The 21950-nt window shown below is 38.9% G+C and overlaps 1 protein-coding gene across 1 annotated transcript in view; it reads right to left on the bottom strand.

The window, feature by feature from the left end:
• The window catches only part of canx (calnexin), a 30368-nt gene extending 9052 nt beyond the window's left edge, over nt 1–21316 (bottom strand). The window contains exons 1-9 of the mRNA XM_079582315.1: nt 21234–21316; nt 7732–7952; nt 4374–4447; nt 4237–4295; nt 3113–3254; nt 1499–1580; nt 1236–1428; nt 980–1169; nt 237–350 (exon numbers count right to left, since the gene is read on the bottom strand). Of these exons, the coding sequence (XP_079438441.1) occupies nt 237–350; nt 980–1169; nt 1236–1428; nt 1499–1580; nt 3113–3254; nt 4237–4295; nt 4374–4447; nt 7732–7950 (1073 nt within the window). The 5' untranslated portion in view covers nt 7951–7952; nt 21234–21316. The remainder of the gene's footprint in view (nt 1–236; nt 351–979; nt 1170–1235; nt 1429–1498; nt 1581–3112; nt 3255–4236; nt 4296–4373; nt 4448–7731; nt 7953–21233) is intronic.
• Nucleotides 21317–21950: the final 634 nt, after the last annotated feature.

The raw sequence follows: 21950 nt of genomic DNA, 5'->3' as shown, positions 1-21950 counted from the left end.
GCAGTCAGATCTCGTGCACTCGCGTTTTTGTGACAGCGGGTTGTCCTCGGACAGCAGCACCACCAACCACACACTCAGTACTGTCGCCAGGCTTCCTGGTGTTCCCAAACGGTCTCCCATCGCAGTTCTAACCAGGCCCTTCCCTGCTTAGCTTCAAAGTCGGTATGGGAAATAAACATGGCGGCGCCCAGGCGGCGGCCATTGAGATTGCGTTTTCTATTATAGATGTTATGTACCAGTCGTCGGGCTTGAGAGCGTCCGGGTCTCCGATGTATTCCGGCTCGTCGTCCAGCCAGCCCTCGGGTTTCACCGCCGCCTCGTCTGCGATCTGAGCCGGCGCGTCCTCGTCCCTGAAACACACGCTCGTTTACTTTTGTCCTTTTCATTTGTTTTGCATTTGTATCATTTGTTGGAGGTGAAACGGACAAGAAGTAAAGTTTTTCTGCAAGTTTTTCTTACTTTATGTCCAATTTTTAACCATGATTTTGTTTATTCTTCCTTACATTTCCCCAGTTTTTCCCCATTTCATTCATTTTGTTTCCAGTTTTCCATGTTTTTTTTCTTTTTTTGTTCATCAATTTCCCCCCATTTTCTCCCCATGTTTGTTCTCAAATATTTATTTATTTTTTCCCCAATATTTTTTCAACTTGAGTTTCCCTATTTTTTTTAAAGTTTTGACCAACAGCACCAAAAGTTGAATATAAAGATCTACATTTTTTTCAATACCAATAGAACTTTAACCTGTTTTTTTTCCTGATACAAGACTGGTATTGTTTAACGGTACCCAGCACTATACTCGGGTTCACTCTCGGATTTACTCGGGTTAACTCTCGGGTTAACTCTCTGGTTAACTCTCAGTCTGGTTAACTCTCAGTCTGTTTAACTCTCAGTCTGTTTAACTCTCAGGTCGGGTTAACTCTCAGTCTGGTTAACTCTCAGTTTAACTCTCAGTCCGGTTAACTCAGCCCGGTTAACTCACCAGTCCTCGGGCTTGGCGGCGTCCGGGTCCTGGATCTTGGCCCTCTCGTCCCAGTCCTCGGGCTTGTGGTCGTCGGGGTCCTCGATCTCCGCGGCGGGGTTCACCGCGGGCGTCATGTCCGTCAGCAGGTTCCCGCTGTTCACCACCGTCTGGTCCACCAGCACCTCGAACGAGTTATCGGGGTTCAGCACTGTGGAGACACGGGTCACGGTTCAGTCCGGGTCAGGGCCTCGGTAAAGACCTGCGTGTGCCGTACCGAGCGTGTACAGGTGGGTCTTCTTGTCCGTGTAGTAGGTCCTCAGGTCTGCGTCCGGTTTCTTGGCGTGCTTCTCCTCCACCTCGCCCGTCTTGGGGTTCTTGTGGCGGAAGATGAAGTGCAGCTTGTAGTCCTCGCCGCATTTGTCGGGCCCGAACATGATGGTGTACGGGGTCTTGTCCACGAACTGGGCCTGGGCACAGAGGAGACTACGTTACCCACAATCCCACAGCGCCACTCGCTTCAAAACAAAAGGGCAGTACCAGGTCCAGGTCCGGGGTCTGGGTGAGAAGTTTGACGTAGGCGCCGCCGCAGTCGATCCCAGACTGGAAGTTCACCTCATACCTGGAGGGAAGAGTTTATATTGTTTATCCCCGCCTGAACCGAGCACTTTCGCTTTAGTTTTGGCTTTACCCAAATCTAAAAGCTTCTGGAACAAAAAGCAGCAGAACAGCGGCGAAAACGAGGATGACAAAAGCAACGAAATCACGACAAAAAAACGACCGATGTGGGTTTTTCAAAAGCCGATGCCGATATTTTTTGTAATTTTTTTGTTACATTTTGTCACACTTTTGTCATTTTTTGTCCAATTTTTAAATACATTTTTTGTCATTTTTTCGTCTTTTTTTTTTAATAAATTTTTTTATAATTTTTTTTTTAATTTTGTTTTTTTAGTTACATTTTGATCATTTTTTTGTCACATTGTCATTTTTTTGTCCAATTTTTATCATATATTTGTAATTTTTCGTCAATTTTTTATCACATTTTTTGTCATTTTTTTGTCAATTTTTTGTCATTTTTTTGTCAAATTTTTGGTCACATTTGTCATTTTTTTGGTCACATTTTTGTCATTTATTTTTCATTTTTTATAAAAAATTTTAATCAAATTTTAATTTTTTTTGTTACATTTTGATAATTTTTTTGTCACATTTTTATCACATTTTTGTAATTTTTTTGGTCAAATTTTTATCAAATTTTTGTAATTTTTTTGTCACATTTTGTAATTTTTTGTCACATTTTTGTCATATTTTTTGTAATTTTTTTGTTACATTTTGTCACACTCATTTTTTGTCAAATTTTTTAATACATTTTTTGTCATTTTTTTGTCACATTGTCATTTTTTTGTCAAATTTTTATCACATATTTGTAATTTTTCTTCAATTTTTTATCACATTTTTGGCACATTTTTTGTAATTTTTTTGTCACATTTTTTGTCACATTTTTTTAATTTTTGTCATATTTTTTGTCACATTTTTGTCATTTATTTTTCATTTTTTATAAATTTTTTTAATCAAATTTTGTATTTTTTTTGTTACATTTTGATCATTTTTTTGTCACATTTTTATCACATTTTTGTAATTTTTTCGTCAATTTTTTATCAAATTTTTGTCACTTTTTTGGTCAAATTTTTATCACATTTTTGTAATTTTGTCGACACATTTTGTAATTTTTTGTCACATTTTTGTAATTTCTTTGGCACGTTTTTGTAAACATAAGCCTCCAAAAGTGAGACGCAAAGGACTCTCAACAAGCAGCTCAGGCTCAGCTTCATCTGTGGAGCCGAGACGTGTGAATCCGGAGGAAAGTTCCTGTGGTCAGGGTGTAGCACTGCAGCTAACGCGATGCTAACGGAGGAAACAGCAATAGTCCTGAGCGCTGCAGCTAACGCGATGCTAACGGAGGAAACAGCAATAGTCCTGAGCGCTGCAGCTAACGCGATGCTAACGGAGGAAACAGCAATAGTCCTGAGCGCTGCAGCTAACGCGATGCTAACGGAGGAAACAGCAATAGTCCTGAGCGCTGCAGCTAACGCGATGCTAACGGAGGAAACAGAAATAGTCCTTAGCGCTGACCGGGTAGAAACACAGAAGTCTTACTGGACGATGAGGGGTTTGGTGGTGAAGCTGAACGGCCGCAGGAGCTGGGCGGAGATGGCGTGATGTTTCGCCCTGGACTTCAGAACCAAACCTTTGTCTCCGGGAAGTTTAGAGTCTCTCATCTCCTCCACCGCCCATTTACCTGCAGCGCAAACACAGACCATCACAGGAGGAAACTGACAGCCAAACATCTGCAACATCTGCAACTCTGAACTATACTAGGCCAGATTATCGTTAATGCAAGAAGATTCAATCACGGAGGTTTAATCTTCCTGGAGTCCTTCTTCAAAGAGATATGTATAGGAAATATAGGTAATATTACACGTTTAACACTTAGAACACTTTCCCCCAAATGTTTCTTAACCCCTTAACTCCCACCTGAACCGGTTTGGCTTTACCCCAATCCAAAAGCTTCTGGAAAAAAGCTGTGAAACGAAACTGAGACGAAAACAATGATGGAAATGTGACAAAAAAGTGAGAAAACATTGACAAAAAAGTGACGAAAAATTGATGAAAAAATGACAAAAATTTGATAAAAAATGTGACACAAATTTGATAAAATAATAAAAATATGACAAAAAATTGATAAAAAATTGACAAAAATGTGATAAAAAAATGACAAAAAATGACAAAAATTGACAAAAAAAAATGACAAAAATGTGACAAAAATTTGATTAAAAAATGTACGAAAAAATGGCAAAAACTTGATAAAAATGTGACACAAATTTGACAAAAAAATAATAAAAATGTGACAAAAATATGACAAAAATTTGATAACAAATTGACGAAAAAATGAAAAAAAATTGACAAAAAAATTTGATAAAAAATGTACGAAAAAATGAAAAAAAAAAAAAAATGAAAAAAATGTGAATAAAAAATGACAATTGAAAATGAGTTGAATATCCAACAAAAAAATCTGACGACGTGAGGAAAAAGATCCTCTCGGTTCAGGCGGGAGTTAAGAGGTTAATTTCCCACACATTTTTACTTCCAATTTTATTCAACTTTTTTCCCATTCTCCCGCCATTTCTTTTGTATCTTCTCCCGAATTTTCCGCCTATTTTTCTCTAAATTTCCCCAATAATCCTTTTCCTTTCCTGCTTTTGTAAAGGAATCGCTCTCACCGTCGTATTTGGCGATGTCTTCATCAGTGTCTTCCTTCTTGGCGATGGACATGACCCAACTGCGAACAGAAAACATGTATATTAGGAACCACACAGAACCGTCTTGAGGCGGTGGTTTTAAAGGATCCGCGTCTCACCCGTCCATTGTGTCTCTGTCGAAGGACTCGGCGAAGTAGTGTTCTCCTCTGGGCTCCGGAGCCTTGTACGTCACCTGCACGAAGACCGGATCAGCAAGAGAACAGGGGATCGGTGAGGGTTTGGAACTCTTACTTTGGGGACAGGGTTTAGAAACTCTTACTTTGGGGACAGGGGTTTAGAAACTCTTACTTTGGGGACAGGGTTTGGAACTCTTACTTTGGGGACAGGGTTTAGAAACTCTTACTTTGGGGACAGGGGTTTAGAAACTCTTACTTTGGGGACAGGGGTTTAGAAACTCTTACTTTGGGGACAGGGTTTGGAAACTCTTACTTTGGGGACAGGGGTTTAGAAACTCTTACTTTGGGGACAGGGTTTGGAACTCTTACTTTGGGGACAGGGGTTTAGAAACTCTTACTTTGGGGACAGGGTTTGGAACTCTTACTTTGGGGACAGGGGTTTAGAAACTCTTACTTTGGGGACAGGGTTTGGAACTCTTACTTTGGGGACAGGGTTTGAAACTCTTACTTTGGGGACAGGGTTTTAGAAACTCTTACTTTGGGGACAGGGTTTGAAACTCTTACTTTGGGGACAGGGGTTTAGAAACTCTTACTTTGGGGACAGGGTTTGGAACTCTTACTTTGGGGACAGGGTTTGAAACTCTTACTTTGGGGACAGGGTTTGAAACTCTTACTTTGGGGACAGGGTTTGAAACTCTTACTTTGGGGACAGGGTTTGGAACTCTTACTTTGGGGACAGGGTTTGGAAACTCTTACTTTGGGGACAGGGTTTGAAACTCTTACTTTGGGGACAGGGTTTGGAACTCTTACTTTGGGGACAGGGTTTGGAAACTCTTACTTTGGGGACAGGGTTTGAAACTCTTACTTTGGGGACAGGGTTTAGAAACTCTTACTTTGGGGACAGGGTTTGAAACTCTTACTTTGGGGACAGGGTTTGAAACTCTTCCTTTGGGGACAGGGTTTGAAACTCTTACTTTAGGGACAGGGTTTGAAACTCTTACTTTAGGGACAGGGTTTGAAACTCTTACTTTGGGGACAGGGTTTGAAACTCTTACTTTGGGGACAGGGTTTGAAACTCTTCCTTTGGGGACAGGGTTTGGAACTCTTACTTTGGGGACAGGGTTTGAAACTCTTACTTTAGGGACAGGGTTTGAAACTCTTACTTTGGGGACAGGGTTTGAAACTCTTACTTTAGGGACAGGGTTTGAAACTGTTACTTTGGGGACAGGGTTTGAAACTCTTACTTTGGGGACAGGGTTTGAAACTCTTACTTTGGGGACAGGGTTTGAAACTCTTACTTTGGGGACAGGGTTTGAAACTCTTACTTTGGGGACAGGGTTTGAAACTCTTACTTTGGGGACAGGGGTTTAGAAACTCTTACTTTGGGGACAGGGGTTTGAAACTCTTCCTTTGGGGACAGGGTTTGAAACTCTTACTTTGGGGACAGGGTTTGGAACTCTTACTTTAGGGACAGGGTTTGAAACTCTTACTTTGGGGACAGGGTTTGAAACTCTTACTTTGGGGACAGGGTTTGAAACTCTTCCTTTGGGGACAGGGTTTGGAACTCTTACTTTAGGGACAGGGTTTGAAACTGTTACTTTGGGGACAGGGTTTGGAACTCTTACTTTGGGGACAGGGGTTTGAAACTCTTACTTTGGGGACAGGGTTTTGAAACTCTTACTTTGGGGACAGGGTTTGAAACTCTTACTTTGGGGACAGGGTTTGAAACTCTTACTTTGGGGACAGGGTTTGAAACTCTTACTTTGGGGACAGGGTTTGAAACTCTTACTTTAGGGACAGGGTTTGGAACTCTTCCTTTGGGGACAGGGTTTGGAAACTCTTACTTTGGGGACAGGGTTTGAAACTCTTACTTTGGGGACAGGGTTTGGAAACTCTTACTTTGGGGACAGGGTTTGAAACTCTTACTTTGGGGACAGGGTTTGAAAGTCTTCCTTTGGGGACAGGGTTTGAAACTCTTACTTTGGGGACAGGGTTTGAAACTCTTACTTTGGGGACAGGGTTTGAAACTCTTACTTTGGGGACAGGGTTTGAAACTCTTACTTTGGGGACAGGGTTTGAAACTCTTACTTTGGGGACAGGGTTTGAAAGTCTTACTTTGGGGACAGGGTTTGAAACTCTTACTTTGGGGACAGGGTTTAGAAACTCTTCCTTTGGGGACAGGATTTGAAACTCTTACTTTGGGGACAGGGTTTGAAACTCTTACTTTGGGGACAGGGTTTGAAACTCTTACTTTGGGGACAGGGTTTGAAACTCTTACTTTGGGGACAGGGTTTGGAAACTCTTACTTTGGGGACAGGGTTTGAAACTCTTACTTTGGGGACAGGGTTTGAAACTCTTACTTTGGGGACAGGGTTTGAAACTCTTACTTTGGGGACAGGGTTTTGAAACTCTTACTTTGGGGACAGGGGTTTAAACTCTTACTTTGGGGACAGGGTTTGGAAACTCTTACTTTGGGGACAGGGTTTGGAAACTCTTCCTTTGGGGTAGGGCTGTGCAATTAATCGAAATATGATTACGATTACAACAGTAAACGATTACAAAATTAGCATAATTGCAAAAAAATCGCTTATTATTATTTTTTTTCCTTTCAATTTGTTTTTTTTTTCTATTTTTTAATTTTTTGATTTTTGACACTTTTTTGCTGGCTTTTTGTCACTTTTTTGATGTTTTTTTGTCATTTTTTTGCTGGATTTTTGTCTTTTTTTGCTGGATTTTTGGCATTTTTTTGCTGGATTTTTGGCATTTTTTTGCTGGATTTTTGTCACTTTTTTGCTGATTTTTTGTCACTTTTTTTGCTGGATTTTTGTCACTTTTTTGATTTTTTTTGTCCTTTTTTTGCTGGATTTTTGTCACTTTTTTGATGGATTTTTGTCACTTTTTTTGCTGGATTTTTGTCACTTTTTTGCTGGATTTTTGTCACTTTTTGATGGATTTTTGTCACTTTTTTGATGTTTTTTGTGTCACTTTTTTGCTGGATTTTTGTCACTTTTTTGATGTTTTTTTGCCATTTTTTTTATGGACTTTTCTCACTTTATTGATGTTTTTTTGTCATTTTTTTGATGGACTTTTCTCACTTTTTTGATGTTTTTTTGTCATTTTTTTGATGGATTTTTTGTCCTTTTTTTGCTGGATTTTTGTCACTTTTTTGATGGATTTTTTTAAAGGCAACAAATAATCGTTTGAATAATCGTGATTTCAATTATGACAAAAATCAATAATCGAGCAGCTCTACTTTGGGGACAGGGTTTTAAAACTCTTCCTCTGGTTACGGGTTTTCGGTCGCTCTTACTTTGGGGACGGGGTTTTCGATCCCTCTTACCTTCGGCACGGGCGGGGCTTTGGTCTCCGTGGGGCCCGGCTCCTCCTCGTCCTGGTCCAGGTCCTGGTCCGGCGCCAGCTCCAGGTCTTCGTCCTCCACGTCCACGTCGTTGGGGTCCATGATGTCCTCCTCCTCGTCGGTGTGAGCGGAGACGCCCCGGGACAGGGACAGGCACAGCAGCCCCAGGGACAGGAGCACGACCAGGCGACCTCCAGACATTTCTGCACAGGAACAAAATGGCGGACAAACTGAAAACCTGGGGACATTTGGAACCCAGTGCAGACCTGCTGTTTGTTAGTCTCCTCCTCATATAACTTCTCGTTCCTCCCTGTTTGTATCTGCACTCTCTCCCACAGGTCCTGCTCTTTAAACATGGACCATCGTCAGGGCAACCCCGGCCTCAAGGGGGCACTGTTGCCGCTTTAATGAGATTACACCGGGGATTATTGGCACCCACTCTTTAACTAAACACGACCCACGGATCAGAGGAGACAGAAGGCAGAGCAGAGGGTCAGCGAGCTCGAAGAAGATCCATTTAACAGACGATTAGATGGAAAAGATGAAGCAGTTTGAAAAGTGCAGCAGGTTTGCACGATGAAGATCCACAGAGAGAGCCGGACTTAATCTGATTAAGTCTGGATTACGGCACCGACACGCCCGACTCATCCAACAAGTGTCAAAGGGAGTTCATATAAAGGAACTCGAATGTGGACAAAACCTGAGTCTGGACGAACCAGACGCCGGTTTCCAAAGTTAAAAGTGCACCGGCTCAGAGGAGGTAAAAAAATGACAAAAATTCAACAAAAATGTGACAAAAATTCCACAAAAATGTGACAAAAATTCAACAAAAATGTGACAAAAATTTAACAAAAATGTGACAAAAATTCAACAAAAATGTGACAAAAATTCAACAAAAATGTGACAAAAATTCAACCAAAAAATGACAAAAATTCAACCAAAAAATGACGAAAATTCAACAAAAATGTGACAAAAATTCAACAAAAATGTGACAAAAATTCAACAAAAATGTGACAAAAATTTAACAAAAAAATGACAAAAATTCAACCAAAAAATGACGAAAATTCAACAAAAATGTGACAAAAATTCAACAAAAAAATGACGAAAATTTAACAAAAATGTGACAAAAATTCAACAAAACAATTACAAAAATTCAACCAAAATGTGACAAAAATTCAACAAAAAAGTGACAAAAATTCACCAAAAAAATGACAAAAATTCACCAAAAAAGTGACAAAAATTCACCAAAAACGTGACAAAAATTCAACAAAAAAATGACGAACATTTAACAAAAAAGTGACAAAAATTCAACAAAATTACAAAAAATCAACCAAAATGTGACAAAAATTCAACAAAAAAATGACAAAAATTCACCAAAAAAGTGACAAAAATTCACCAAAAATGTGACAAAAATTCAACAAAAAAATGACGAAAATTTAACAAAAAAGTGACAAAAATTCAACAAAACAATTACAAAAATTCAACCAAAATGTGACAAAAATTCACCAAAAAAGTGACAAAAATTCACCAAAAATGTGACAAAAATTCAACCAGAGCTGTGTTTGAGCTCAAAGACGCTGCAGTTTTAGTCCAGAGGGGAGTTTCAGTCAGTGCCGGTGAAGCAGGACTGTCCCAGAGATGTTCTGAACTTAGGGAGTCCCACTGACGGAGGCTCTGGTGGAGGGTCAGAGAGCCCCGACGTCTCCCCATGAGGACAGCAGTGTTTCCCCTCCCAGTCTTTCGACGGCGCCCCCGCCCGGTCAGGACGACATCTTCAATAAAGCAGCGGGAATCACGAAGGCGCGAGGACGTTTAACCAGAGCCATTAGATGGTAATAACATTAACATTAAACCACTTTGTAAATAAGGATCTCCAGCTGGGACCTCTCTGTGGAGTTTGCATGTTCGCCCCATGTCTGCGCAGCACTAAAACATGTACAATAGGTGAGGGTGAATGATGAGTGGCGCCTCTGTCAGTCTGTACTTGTATCTTACCAGCAGAGAGAGTGACGGGCTTTGGGCGACTGTCAGGGCTGGGGAAAAATCGACTTGATTTAAAAAAGTGTTTTTAGAATTGTGTTGGTTTTGCTCTGAGCTCAGAGGAAGATCTTTCTGCACAAGTGTCCTCAGAACTGATTAGGGCAGGGTACTGTTAAACGGTTCCTACTTGGTACCGACCGAAAGGCTCCCGTAGGGGGCGGTATTGATTAGAAAAGTGTATCTTCAGTAAACGGTCCTGATGTGGATCTGGTCTGTTCCTGCAGCTCAGGAGGGAATAACGTCCGAACTCTCTTTTTATCACGGCTTTAGTGGGAATTCTGAGAAAAACATGTTGTTCCAGGCGACGCTGCTGCTCCTGTTTTCTGATGTTTGTTCTTCCTCCTGAACCATACTTTTTATACACATTATTTTAACTCAATTAAAATAACACAGGTATTGAAAAAAGTACCATTAAGGCACCGGTACCGAAAAGCAGGAATCGTTAAAGTAGTGGTATCGGAAAAAAACGAACAGTGCCCAGCCCTACCTCTGATGTTTTGTTGTTTTATTGCTCAATCCAAATACAGTATAAATAATTTGGAGACTTTTCAGAGAAAGTGTTTGCCTTTGCGATTGTGTTTATGCTGATGCACTATAATTAAATACACCAAATATATATATTCAAAACATATTTACAGTATTTAGTTTTAAATGGGGGAATAAATCGCCCGGTTCTGTCCTGGACAAAGTGCTGTGAGATTCTAATCCCGTCTGAAAGTGCTCCTGTGAACGGCATGTGTCTCCACAGGCTGGACCGGTCGGACCGGCCCACGCCGTCAGGCCGGTCCCAAACGGAAACCACCCGCCCCGTCAGGCCGGTCCCAAACGGAAACCACCCGCCCCGCGCCGTCAGGCCGGTCCCAAACGGAAACCACCCGTCCCGCGCCGTCAGGCCGGTCCCAAACGGAAACCACCCGTCCCGCGCCGTCAGGCCGCTCCCAAACGGAAACCACCCGTCCCGCGCCGTCAGGCCGCTCCCAAACGGAAACCACCCGCCCCGCGCCGTCAGGCCGGTCCCAAACGGAAACCACCTGCCCCGCGCCGTCAGGCCGGTCCCAAACGGAAACCACCCGCCCCGCGCCGTCAGGCCGGTCCCAAACGGAAACCACCCGCCCCGCGCCGTCAGGCCGGTCCCAAACGGAAACCACCCGCCCCGCGCCGTCAGGCCGGTCCCAAACGGAAACCACCCGTCCCGCGCCGTCAGGCCGCTCCCAAACGGAAACCACCCGTGTGGATCCTGCTCCGACGAGTCACTGATCTGATGGAAATGTCTCTGGATTATTTCACAACTTTAGTCTTTGTTATGAGGTTCATTAGAGTCAAGACCTTTACTCGATTAGAGCCAGGACAGGACCGGGACAGGACCAGGACAGGACCAGGACCGGGACGAGGCCTCGGGTCTGGAGTCGTTTGCTTGTTGCTACACATTAGTTCGATGAGGCAGAAATGCAAACTCAATACGGCCCGACCGATATGGATTATTTGGTCCGATACCGATATGAGCGGGTCGGCCCGGTCGATATTTGGGCCGATACTTGAACTAGTTTAATCTGATGTAATTGTATTAATCTTTCAAACAGTTAAACATGTATCACAGTAAAGGTTTCAGTATAAGTATCTGAAACAGGCCGATCTGCACTAACATCTGTGTGAAAGCGTCAGGTCTGTGTGTGAAGCTTCTAAACGTGTCAGTGTTGGGACAGCAGGGGGCGCTGCTGTACGAGGGGCACAGGGCTGATTTAGAAGAAGGTTTAGGTCCTCCCGGCATCGAGAACAGGAACCAAAACACACATATCTGTCATTAAAGGAAGTCACTCTTTTGTTTCAGCTCAAATAAATCATTTTAAACCCTAAATGTTCAAAGTTTGATTTATTTCACACAAAAAAGTGCCCAATTTTTCCTTTTTTTTTTCTTATTTTTTCTTCAGTTTTTTTATCACAAATATTTTGCTTAACCTCTGACCCCCCGCGTAAACCAAATGCATTCTGGCCTCTTTGGCTGCTATATAGGCCTGTGTAACGCCTCATTTGAAAGCTAAGACCCACAAAACTGATCTTTTTCCTCGCGATGTTGCTGTGTTGTGTCACCTTTTGTATGTTTTTTTTTTTGGTCACATTTTTCGAATTTTTGTCATTTATTTGTCACATTTTTGTTGAATTTTTGTCACATTTTTGTTGAATTTGTGTCACATTTTTGTTGAATTTTTGTCACATTTTTGTCACTTTTGTGTTAAATTTTTATCGATTTTTTGTCACATTTTTGTTGAATTTTTGTTGATTTTTTGTCACATTTTTGTTGAATTTTTGTCACATTTTTGTTGAATTTTTGTCACATTTTTGTTGAATTTTTGTCACATTTTTGTCACTTTTGTGTTAAATTTTTATCGATTTTTTGTCACATTTTTGTTGAATTTTTGTTGAATTTTTGTCACTTTTTTGTTGAATTTTTGTCACATTTTTGTTGAATTTTTGTTGATTTTTTGTTCAATTTTTGTTGTATTTTTGTTGAATTTGTCACATTTTTGTTGAATTTTTGTCACTTTTTTGTTGAATTTTTGTCACATTTTTGTTGAATTTTCGTCATTTTTTTGTTGAATTTTTGTCACATTTTTGTTGAATTTTTGTCACATTTTTGTTGAATTTTTGTCACTTTTTTGTTGAATTTTTGTCACATTTTTGTTGAATTTGTGTCACATTTTTGTTGAATTTTTGTCACTTTTTTGTTGAATTTTTGTCACTTTTTTGTTGAATTTTTGTCACATTTTTGTTGAATTTTTGTCACTTTTTTGTTCAATTTTTGTCACTTTTTTGTCACATTTTTGTTGAATTTTTGTCACATTTTTGTTCAATTTCTGTTGAATTTTTGTTGAATTTTTGTTGAATTTTTGTCACATTTTTTGGGGAATTTTTGTCACTCTTTTGTTGCGTTTCCATCCTTGTTTTCTTCTCATTATTTTGTGTCTATTTTGGTGCATTTTTCCTAAGAAGCTTTTTGATTCGGGTAAAGCCAAACTGGAGAAAATGGGATCCGTTCAGATGTTTCCCTTATTTTATCCCCATTTATTCACACGTTTCCTTATTCTTCCCTCACATTTTGCCGTCAGAGATGAACCCGATGCAAACCCACAGATCTCCCTCACATTATTGCTTTCTGGCTCTCGATGAAGTCTCTCCTGGTGCATTGTGGGCGACGGAGTCCGAAGGGCCGTCTCTGTTTCTAATAAAGATGGAGATATCGCTTCATCTTCAGGCGCTGCTTTTCGAGCCGTTTCTAATCGGGTTTTCTGGAGCTCCATCTCGTATCGTCTCATCTTCACGACGCCGAGCGCAATGAGGCGCCGCGGTGGCAGAGTGGTTAGAGGCGCAATGAGGCGCCGCGGTGGCAGAGTGGTTAGAGGAGGGCGTGGCCCGCGCTGTACCGCCGGCGGCTACTGTTAGAAAACCAGATCCATGAGAGGAACATGTGAAGCTCCAGTGTCGGGAAATGTGGGGAGGAATCAGAGGATAAAAAGAAATGAAGCAAAAATAGAGGGAAATTTTGAAAAATGGGGAGAAATAGGATAAAATATTAGTATTAAAAAATGAGCAAAAATAAAGTAAAAAAAAAATGAAAAACGAGAAAATATTGGGCCAAAAATGAAAAAAAAGAACAAATTGGGGGAAAAAATAGGGAGAATTATTTTTTGCAGATGATTTATTGCTTCAATTGGGCACATTATCCCCAGTTCCGCTTTACCCAAATCTAAAAGCTTCTGATTGGAGAGTTGAAAGCTAAGGCCCGCAAAACTGTAACTGTTGGGTTGCGTTGTTGTCGCCACGTTTTCATCTCATCACTTTTTTGTTGCGTTTTCATCCTCCAACCACTCACTCCTTTACATTCATACTGGCCTATTGTACATGTTTTAAGTGGTAGGGGAAACCGGAGGAAACCTACGCAGACACGAAAGGCCCCGTCTGGCAGGGCGATATCGCCGAAAATCAAAATCACAATATAAAAAAAGATATTTGACGATATAATTGATCACTTCAAAGTCCCAGTTACGCCTATTGGGAAGATGGAGTGATATTTGATTCTTTCTTTTTAACGGCTCATATATGATCCACTCATGCAGTTTTACATCCATGTCATTTTACTTTTTAAGCTTCTGTTCGTGTTCTACAGTCAGAACATACAGAGGAAACAAAAACTATATCAGCGAGTCCGGTGATATAAAAATTATAAAATGATATCGCTCCATCAGAGGTTTATCACACAAAACCCATTGTCATTGGAAATGTTTCCAATGACATCACGCATAGTTCCGGCGGCCATTTTGAATACTGAAGTACATTTATGCAGTACGACAACATGTAACAATATCTCTACTCAGGATATAAAAGAAGACCACTGATCGACAATGGCTTTTTTATGAACTCGTAATCACTGCTCAAGAAGATAAACACGGCCCCAGAGACGCACGTAAAGATCTGCTTCACTCTGAAGACTAAATGAACACCTTTCCCTGTGATTTTTACTGTTTGACATGTCAACAGAGTCTGAGTCAGTGTTTAACCTCTTAACTCCCGCCTGAACCGAGAAGATCTTTTTCCTCACGTCAGATTTTTTTCCCATCATTTTTTTGTTGGGTGTTCAACTCATTTTTGTAATTTTATGTCACATTTTTGTAATTTTGTCATTTTTTTGTCACATTTTTGTGATTTTTTTGTAAATTTTTGTCACATTTTTGTAAATTTTTTGTAATTTTTTTGTCACATTTTTCTAATTTTTTTGTGATTTTTTTGTAATTTTTTGGCAAATTTTTGTCCATTTGTTCGGCAATTTATTGTCAATTTCTTGTGACATTTTTGCCACTTTTTCATCAATTTTTCGTCACTTTTTTGTCAATGTTTACTCACTTCTTTGTCACATTTCCATCATTGTTTTCGTCTCAGTTTTGTTGCCATTTTCACAGCTTTTTTGGACTGGGGTAAAGCCAAACTGGAGCAAATGTGCTCGATTCGGGAGGTAAGGGGTTAAGCTTTTCAACACGCTAGCATGCTACCGGCTAGCATTTAGCTTCAACGACAGTAACAGCTTCAAAACAACAGTAACAGCAGATTGTATCCAAGGCTAGATGTTTGGAGTTCAGGGCTTTCTCTTGCTGAGCTGTTGAGGCTAAATGCTAACCGGTAGCATGCTAACGTCTTCTTGAGCCTCTGTCAGTCAGTCGTCTTTCTTTTATATCCTGAGCAGAGATATTGCTACATGTTGTAGTACTGCATAATTCTACTTTGGTATTCAAAATGGCCGCCATAACAACAAAAGTCACATGTGGGATAAAAGATCAAAACATTAGGATTTAGTGCAAATTTAGTGTTTCTGTCAGTTACGTTTGAAGCCTTCACTTTGGCTTTTATTATTTCTTCTCTGTTATGGTACATGATGGATAGAAACCCTGGTAGGAGGTCATGGGTTGAATTCCTGGAGCAGAGTTATGTAGAAACTAAAGCAGCTCAAACCGAATTGGCTTCAGTCGGTCTAAAAATACAGGACACATTTAAAGCGCATCAAAGATAGTACGGCAATAAAACGCGTCCAGTAATAAAACGTCTTTAACCTCTTAACTCCCACCTGAACAGATCTCATTTTCTCCAGTTTGGCTTTACCCCAATCAAAAAGCTTAATGGGAAAAAAAGCATCAAAACAGCCACAAAAAATGAGAAGAAAACAAGGATGTAAACGCAACAAAAAAAGTGTGGCTAAAACTAAATAAAAATGTGACAAAAATTCAGCAAAAATGAGACAAAAACTCAACTGAAAAACAACAAAAAATCACTAAAAATGTGACAAAAATTAAACAAAAAAATTACAAAAAAATCACTAAAAATGTGACAAAAATATAACTAAAAAATTACAAAAAATCACTAAAAATGTGACAAAAATTAAACAAAAAAATTACAAAAAAATCACTAAAAATGTGACAAAAATATAACTAAAAAATTACAAAAAATCACTAAAAATGTGACAAAAATTAAACAAAAAAATTACAAAAAAATCACTAAAAATGTGACAAAAATATAACTAAAAAATTACAAAAAATCACTAAAAATGTGACAAAAATTAAACAAAAAAATTACAAAAAAATCACTAAAAATGTGACAAAAATATAACTAAAAAATTACAAAAAATCACTAAAAATGTGACAAAAATTAAACAAAAAAATCACTAAAAATGTGACAAAAATTAAACTAAAAAATTACAAAAAATCCCTAAAAATGTGACAAAAATTAAACTAAAAAATTACAAAAAATCACTACAAATGTGACAAAAATTAAACAAAAAAATTACAAAAAAATCACTAAAAATGTGACAAAAATATAACTAAAAAATTACAAAAAATCACTAAAAATGTGACAAAAATTAAACAAAAAAATTACAAAAAAATCACTAAAAATGTGACAAAAATATAACTAAAAAATTACAAAAAATCACTAAAAATGTGACAAAAATTAAACAAAAAAATTACAAAAAAATCACTAAAAATGTGACAAAAATATAACTAAAAAATTACAAAAAATCACTAAAAATGTGACAAAAATTAAACAAAAAAATCACTAAAAATGTGACAAAAATTAAACTAAAAAATTACAAAAAATCCCTAAAAATGTGACAAAAATTAAACTAAAAAATTACAAAAAATCACTACAAATGTGACAAAAATTAAACAAAAATGTGGCAAAAATTCAACAAAAATGTGACAAAAACTCAGCAAAAAAATTACAAAAAATCACTAAAAATGTGACAAAAACTCAACTAAAAAATTAAAAAAAATTAACATATGTGACAAAAACTCAGCAAAAAAATTACAAAAAATCACTAAAAATGTGACAAAAATTCACTAAAAATGTGACAAAAACTTTCCAAAAAATTACAAAAATTCAACAAAAATGTAACAAAAATTCAACAAATATGTGACAAAAACTCAACTAAAAAATTACAAAAACTCTAAGCTCTAAACTAAAAAAAATACATAAAAAAGGTGACACCACACAGCAACAACGCGAGGAAAAAGATCAGTTTTGTGGGTCTTAGCTTTCAGATGAGGTGTTACACAGGCCTATATAATAGCCAAAGAGGACAGACTGGGTGCTAAGAGGTTAACAACACGTGTGGCACATTCGACACGCTTTAATCCTGAGAATCCTCCGGTCTGGGGGGGGGGAGGTTCTGGGTTCTGGGGGCTGGGAAGACGCCACACCTTCGGGACATTTATTTACATTGAGGAATCCGGCGGAGTTAATTTGCAACGCGCCGAGACGGCAGCGTGAGAGCGGATTAGGACCGGTGTCCGCGGCGTCTCTCACTCAACAACCCGCTCCTCTGTTACTCATCGACCGCCTGCGCGAACCGAGGCGACGCGATTCACCTCCAAAAGCCTTTAGCCGCTCACGGTTAGCCTTGCACGCGCTCCTCACGCTTCACGTCGTTACTTTAGCGACACAAAAACAGCGGAAGGTTTGAGCTGTGTGAACTAAACCGACACAAATACACTCGTACCGTTTGTTAGTTCAGGTTTGCTCAAGAAAACGTGGCTAATTTCGGCAGCTAACTTCAACCGGGGGTTTATTACACAGCGCTAGCATCACACGCAAGATAAGACGCTCCAACCGTCAGCGCGGCTAAAGCGGCGGCCATCTTGGGACTGTCCCGTGAGCCGAATGGAATGGAAAGTAATGTAAAAACAATGGAAGACATTTTCTTTAATGATTTTTTTTTAAATAAACACACACTGTGGCCATTTTGTAATCCATTCATCTGTGTTAGGATATAATTACACTGAAAAATATGAATATCAACCACTGCACTTGGCTCCTTCAGCAGGATTATAGTAAACACTTGGAATTACATGGAGAGCACACATTTTAGTTTTACGGAAATTGAAATAGTTTGGCGCGAAAGTCCACGTGGTTGTGCCGATCAAATAAGTCAATCACACCCAGGCCGTATTTTTCACGGTGTTGCCGTAGCGATCAGTTTGCACATGGCGTGAATAGTTCTGTATGAGGTCACCTAAAACTGAGCACATTTTCACTTCGTCTGGCACCGAAGTGAAAATCTCTGGTATCGCATTGCAAAAACTATAAACAAGCAACGTCCGGCTTAAACGTCCGGCCCTCAAGATGACTTTGATAAATATTATTGAGGAAATAAGAGATCAAATAGCTTCTAAAGTCGGGGGGAAGATGAGCACATTTTTGCTTTGGTGGTTAGTGAGTAAAAACAGTATAATATAAATACAAAATGTTACTACTCGTATACATTTTGGATTAAAGAATCTCCTGTTTTTTAACCTCTTAACCCCCACATTATCTCCAGTTTGGTTTTACCCAAATCTAAAAGCTACTTGAAAAAAAGCGTCAAAATGGCGTCGAGAATGTGGATGAAAACACAACACCGTGACAAAAAAGACACAAAAACATAGGGCTGTGCAATTAATCGAAATTCGATTACGATTTCGATTACAACAGTAAACGATTACACAATTAGCATAATCGCAAAAATATCTATTATAATTTTTTTTTTTCTTCTTTCATTTTCTTTCTTTGGCCTTTTTTTTTTTTTGCAAAGCAGACTTGCATTATTTCAGGCCGCTGGGATTATCTTCCCTTCGCTTTTCTCGTGCCATGGCTCACGCTTTTGTCTGACATTAAAACAAACGGCGCTGTGTGATGATGTCATCAGGCCGCGCTGCTCAGTTTACTTGCGCAGGTGTGAGGGCCGGCCAGCAGGGGGCAGGTGTGAAACAGGGACCTCTCTTTAATAAAGGCGTACTTGAAATCATTTGTACTGTAAGTGTAGTGTAGTGTTTTCATTAATAAATAAATAAAGATAGACTTTTTTTTAAAGGCAACAAATAATCGTTTGAATAATCGTGATTTCAATTATGACAAAAATAATCGTTATTATTTTTTCAATAATCGAGCAGCCCTACAAAAACGCAACAAAAGAGCGACAAAAACCTGCCAGAAAAGCAACAATAATAGAACAAAAGAGTGACTGAAGAGCGAGACTAAAGTGATGAGAAAACAAGACAAAACATGAAAAAAAAAAACCTTCAAAAATGTGACAAAAAAGCTTCGTAGGCCTTAGCTTTCAAATGAGGCGTTATACTGTTGTTTTTTTTAAAGAAATCCTGACAGAACGTCCCATTACGTCATATATAATGTAAAACATTGGCATCTGTGATCGGGCAATGATGAAAACCGGCCTCCACGACACAGACTTGCCCCCCCTGCTTTAAACTAAGACGCCGGGGAAGAAACAAACAAAAACAACAACAAAGGCAGGAGCAAAACTGTAACTTAAGATTGAAGGAGACAAAACAGAGCGAAGTCCTCCCTGGCTTTAGGCCGGGCGGGCGGCGAGGGACGATAATATTTATTTATTATTACTTGTTAGGATTGTGCAATTAATCGAAATTTGATTACGATTTCGATCACAACAGTAAACGATTACAAAATTAGCATAATCGCAAAAAATCGATTATAATTTTTTTTTTTTCAATTTTTTCTTTCTAATTTGTAATTTTTGGATTTTTGTCTTTTTCTGCTGGATTTTTGTAATTTTTCTGCTGGATTTTTGTCACTTTTTTGATGGATTTTTGTCACTTTTTTTGATGGATTTTTGTCACTTTTTTGATGGATTTTTGTCTTTTTTCTGCTGGATTTTTGTCACTTTTTTGATGGATTTTTGTCACTTTTTTGATGGATTTTTGTCTTTTTTCTGCTGGATTTTTGTCACTTTTTTGATGGATTTTTGTCACTTTTTTGATGGATTTTTGTCAATTTTTTGATGGATTTTTGTCACTTTTTTGATGGATTTTTGTCACTTTTTTGATGGATTTTTGTCACTTTTTTGCTGGATTTTTTTTAAAGGCAACAAATAATCGTTTGAACAATCGTGATTTCAATTATGACAAAAAAAAACGTGATTATTATTTTTTCAATAATCGAGCAGCCCTATTACTTGTTATTTTGATTATTTCAAACCAGTGTTAATTTTGACGACATATTTTATTTTAGTTTTAGTCTTTTCACTAAAATGTAATTTAATTTTAGTCGAGATTTAGTCAAAAAAAAAAGTTTCAATTTTAGTCTAGTTTTAGTCGACTAAACTTAAAGGGACTATACGGAGTTTATGTTAAAATGAAGTATTTTCCTCCCCCTACATGTTCCAGCCATGTCCTAATGTAAGAACAGGGGTGTCAAACTCCAACACACAGTGGGCCAAAATGTAAAACCTGAACAAAGTCGCCACCCTTGAACAAATGAACCTTTTAATATGGATTTGCTTTAACATTGAATATGGAACAAGCAACACTTATTACTATACAATATATAACTTAATAGTCCAGATATGCAAAATCTGAAAAAGAATGTATAATACCGGTGGTGGTTGCTGGACTTTTGTCTTTTTTCTGCTGGATTTTTGTCATTTTTTTGACTTTTTTCTGCTGGATTTTTGTCATTTTTCTGCTGGATTTTTGTCACTTTTCTGATGGATTTTTGTCACTTTTTTTGCTGGATTTTTGTCATTTTTCTGCTGGATTTTTGTCTTTTTTTTTAATGGATTTTTGTCACTTTTTTGCTGGATTTTTGTAATTTTTTTGATGGATTTTTGTCACTTTTTTGCTGGATTTTTGTCCCTTTTTTGATGGATTTTTGTCACTTTTTTGATGGATTTTTGTCTTTTTTTTAATGGATTTTTGTCACTTTTTTGATGGATTTTAGTCATTTTTTTGCTGGATTTTTGTCACTTATTTGCTGGATTTTTGTCTTTTTTTCTGCTGGATTTTTTTTAAAGGCAACAAATAATCGTTTGAATAATCGTGATTTCAATTATGACAAAAATAATCGTGATTATTATTTTTTCAATAATCGAGCAGCCCTATGAGAAACTTTAAATTTAGTTTTAGTCCAATGTTACTCGTCAAAAACATCACTTTGACTAAAATTAAGACTAAATATTACAGTCGACGAACAGTTTCAAACATATTTAGTTGTTATTATTCACTTTTTATTATTTTTTTGGATGTTTTCCCTCAAACATGGCCGCTAGTTCAGATAAAACCCAAAAATGAAGCGTTTTGATGAGATTGTGACACGGACAGACCATCACAACATGGCGGCCGGAGCTGGACACGAGCCCCAATGCGTCACTATAGCAACAACGTCATATCTAGAGATTTATCGCGGTCCTGTGGGCTCATTAGCTCGAGTTAGCCGCTTACGCCAACACTCCCGCACGCTTTCGGCGCGTCCGCGGGCAAATTCACAATGAATTTTGAAACAAATCCGAGACATTGCCGCGCGGACGTCTACAGAAGGCCCGGCGCCACGAGAAACGTAACATTTGCGTAAGATTCATGCGTTAAAAAATGGGAAATGGGAGCGTTTTTCCTCACCTCCGACTCTCCGTGAACAGACGACTGGGAACTACCGAGGGGGGTCACGTGGTGCTACAGTGGGGGTGAACAGGGCCCGCCTCCGCTCCGCTGCGATTGGTCCGGAGCCGGGAAGCTGCGGACGCGTGCTGGCAAATGTCAACCGCTGATTGGACAGAGCGAGCCGTCCGTTAAGCAGCGCTGGGCCCGCCCCCCGGAGCTGACCCTCGTGGACGGCGCTGATTGGCCGGAGTGGCACAGGAAGTGAACGGGGATTGGCGGAGGGAGGGTGGAGAGCGGAGCTGTCAGATAGATGAATGGAGTTTTGTCCCAGAGCGTGAAATAAACGGCTGTAAAAACATGTTATGTGTGAAAGCGAAGCGCCGATTATCGGAGCAGGCGCCGATACTGATCTACGGGAGAGGAACGTGTTTACAAAGAAGTCCTACAAGTAAAATGTTTCCCTGATCCTTGTTTGACAGGGATTAACCTCTTAACACCAAATACATTCTGTCCTCTTTGGCCATTATATAGGCCTGTGTAACACCTCATTTGAAAGCTAAGACCCACAAAACTGGTCACATTTTTGTTGAATTTTTGTCACTTTTTGGCTAAATTTTTGTTTAATTTTTGTTTAATTTTTGTCATTTTTTTGTGAATTTTTGTTGAATTTTTGTCACTTTTTGGTGAATTTTTTGTCATTTTTTGTTGAATTTTTGTCATTTTTTTGTGTGAATT

The sequence above is a fragment of the Gobius niger genome, assembly GCF_951799975.1.
Source record: "Gobius niger genome assembly, chromosome: 24".
NCBI lineage: Eukaryota > Metazoa > Chordata > Actinopteri > Gobiiformes > Gobiidae > Gobius > Gobius niger.
Note: the sequence above shows the minus strand (reverse complement) of the source record. Positions and strands in the feature narration are given on the sequence as shown.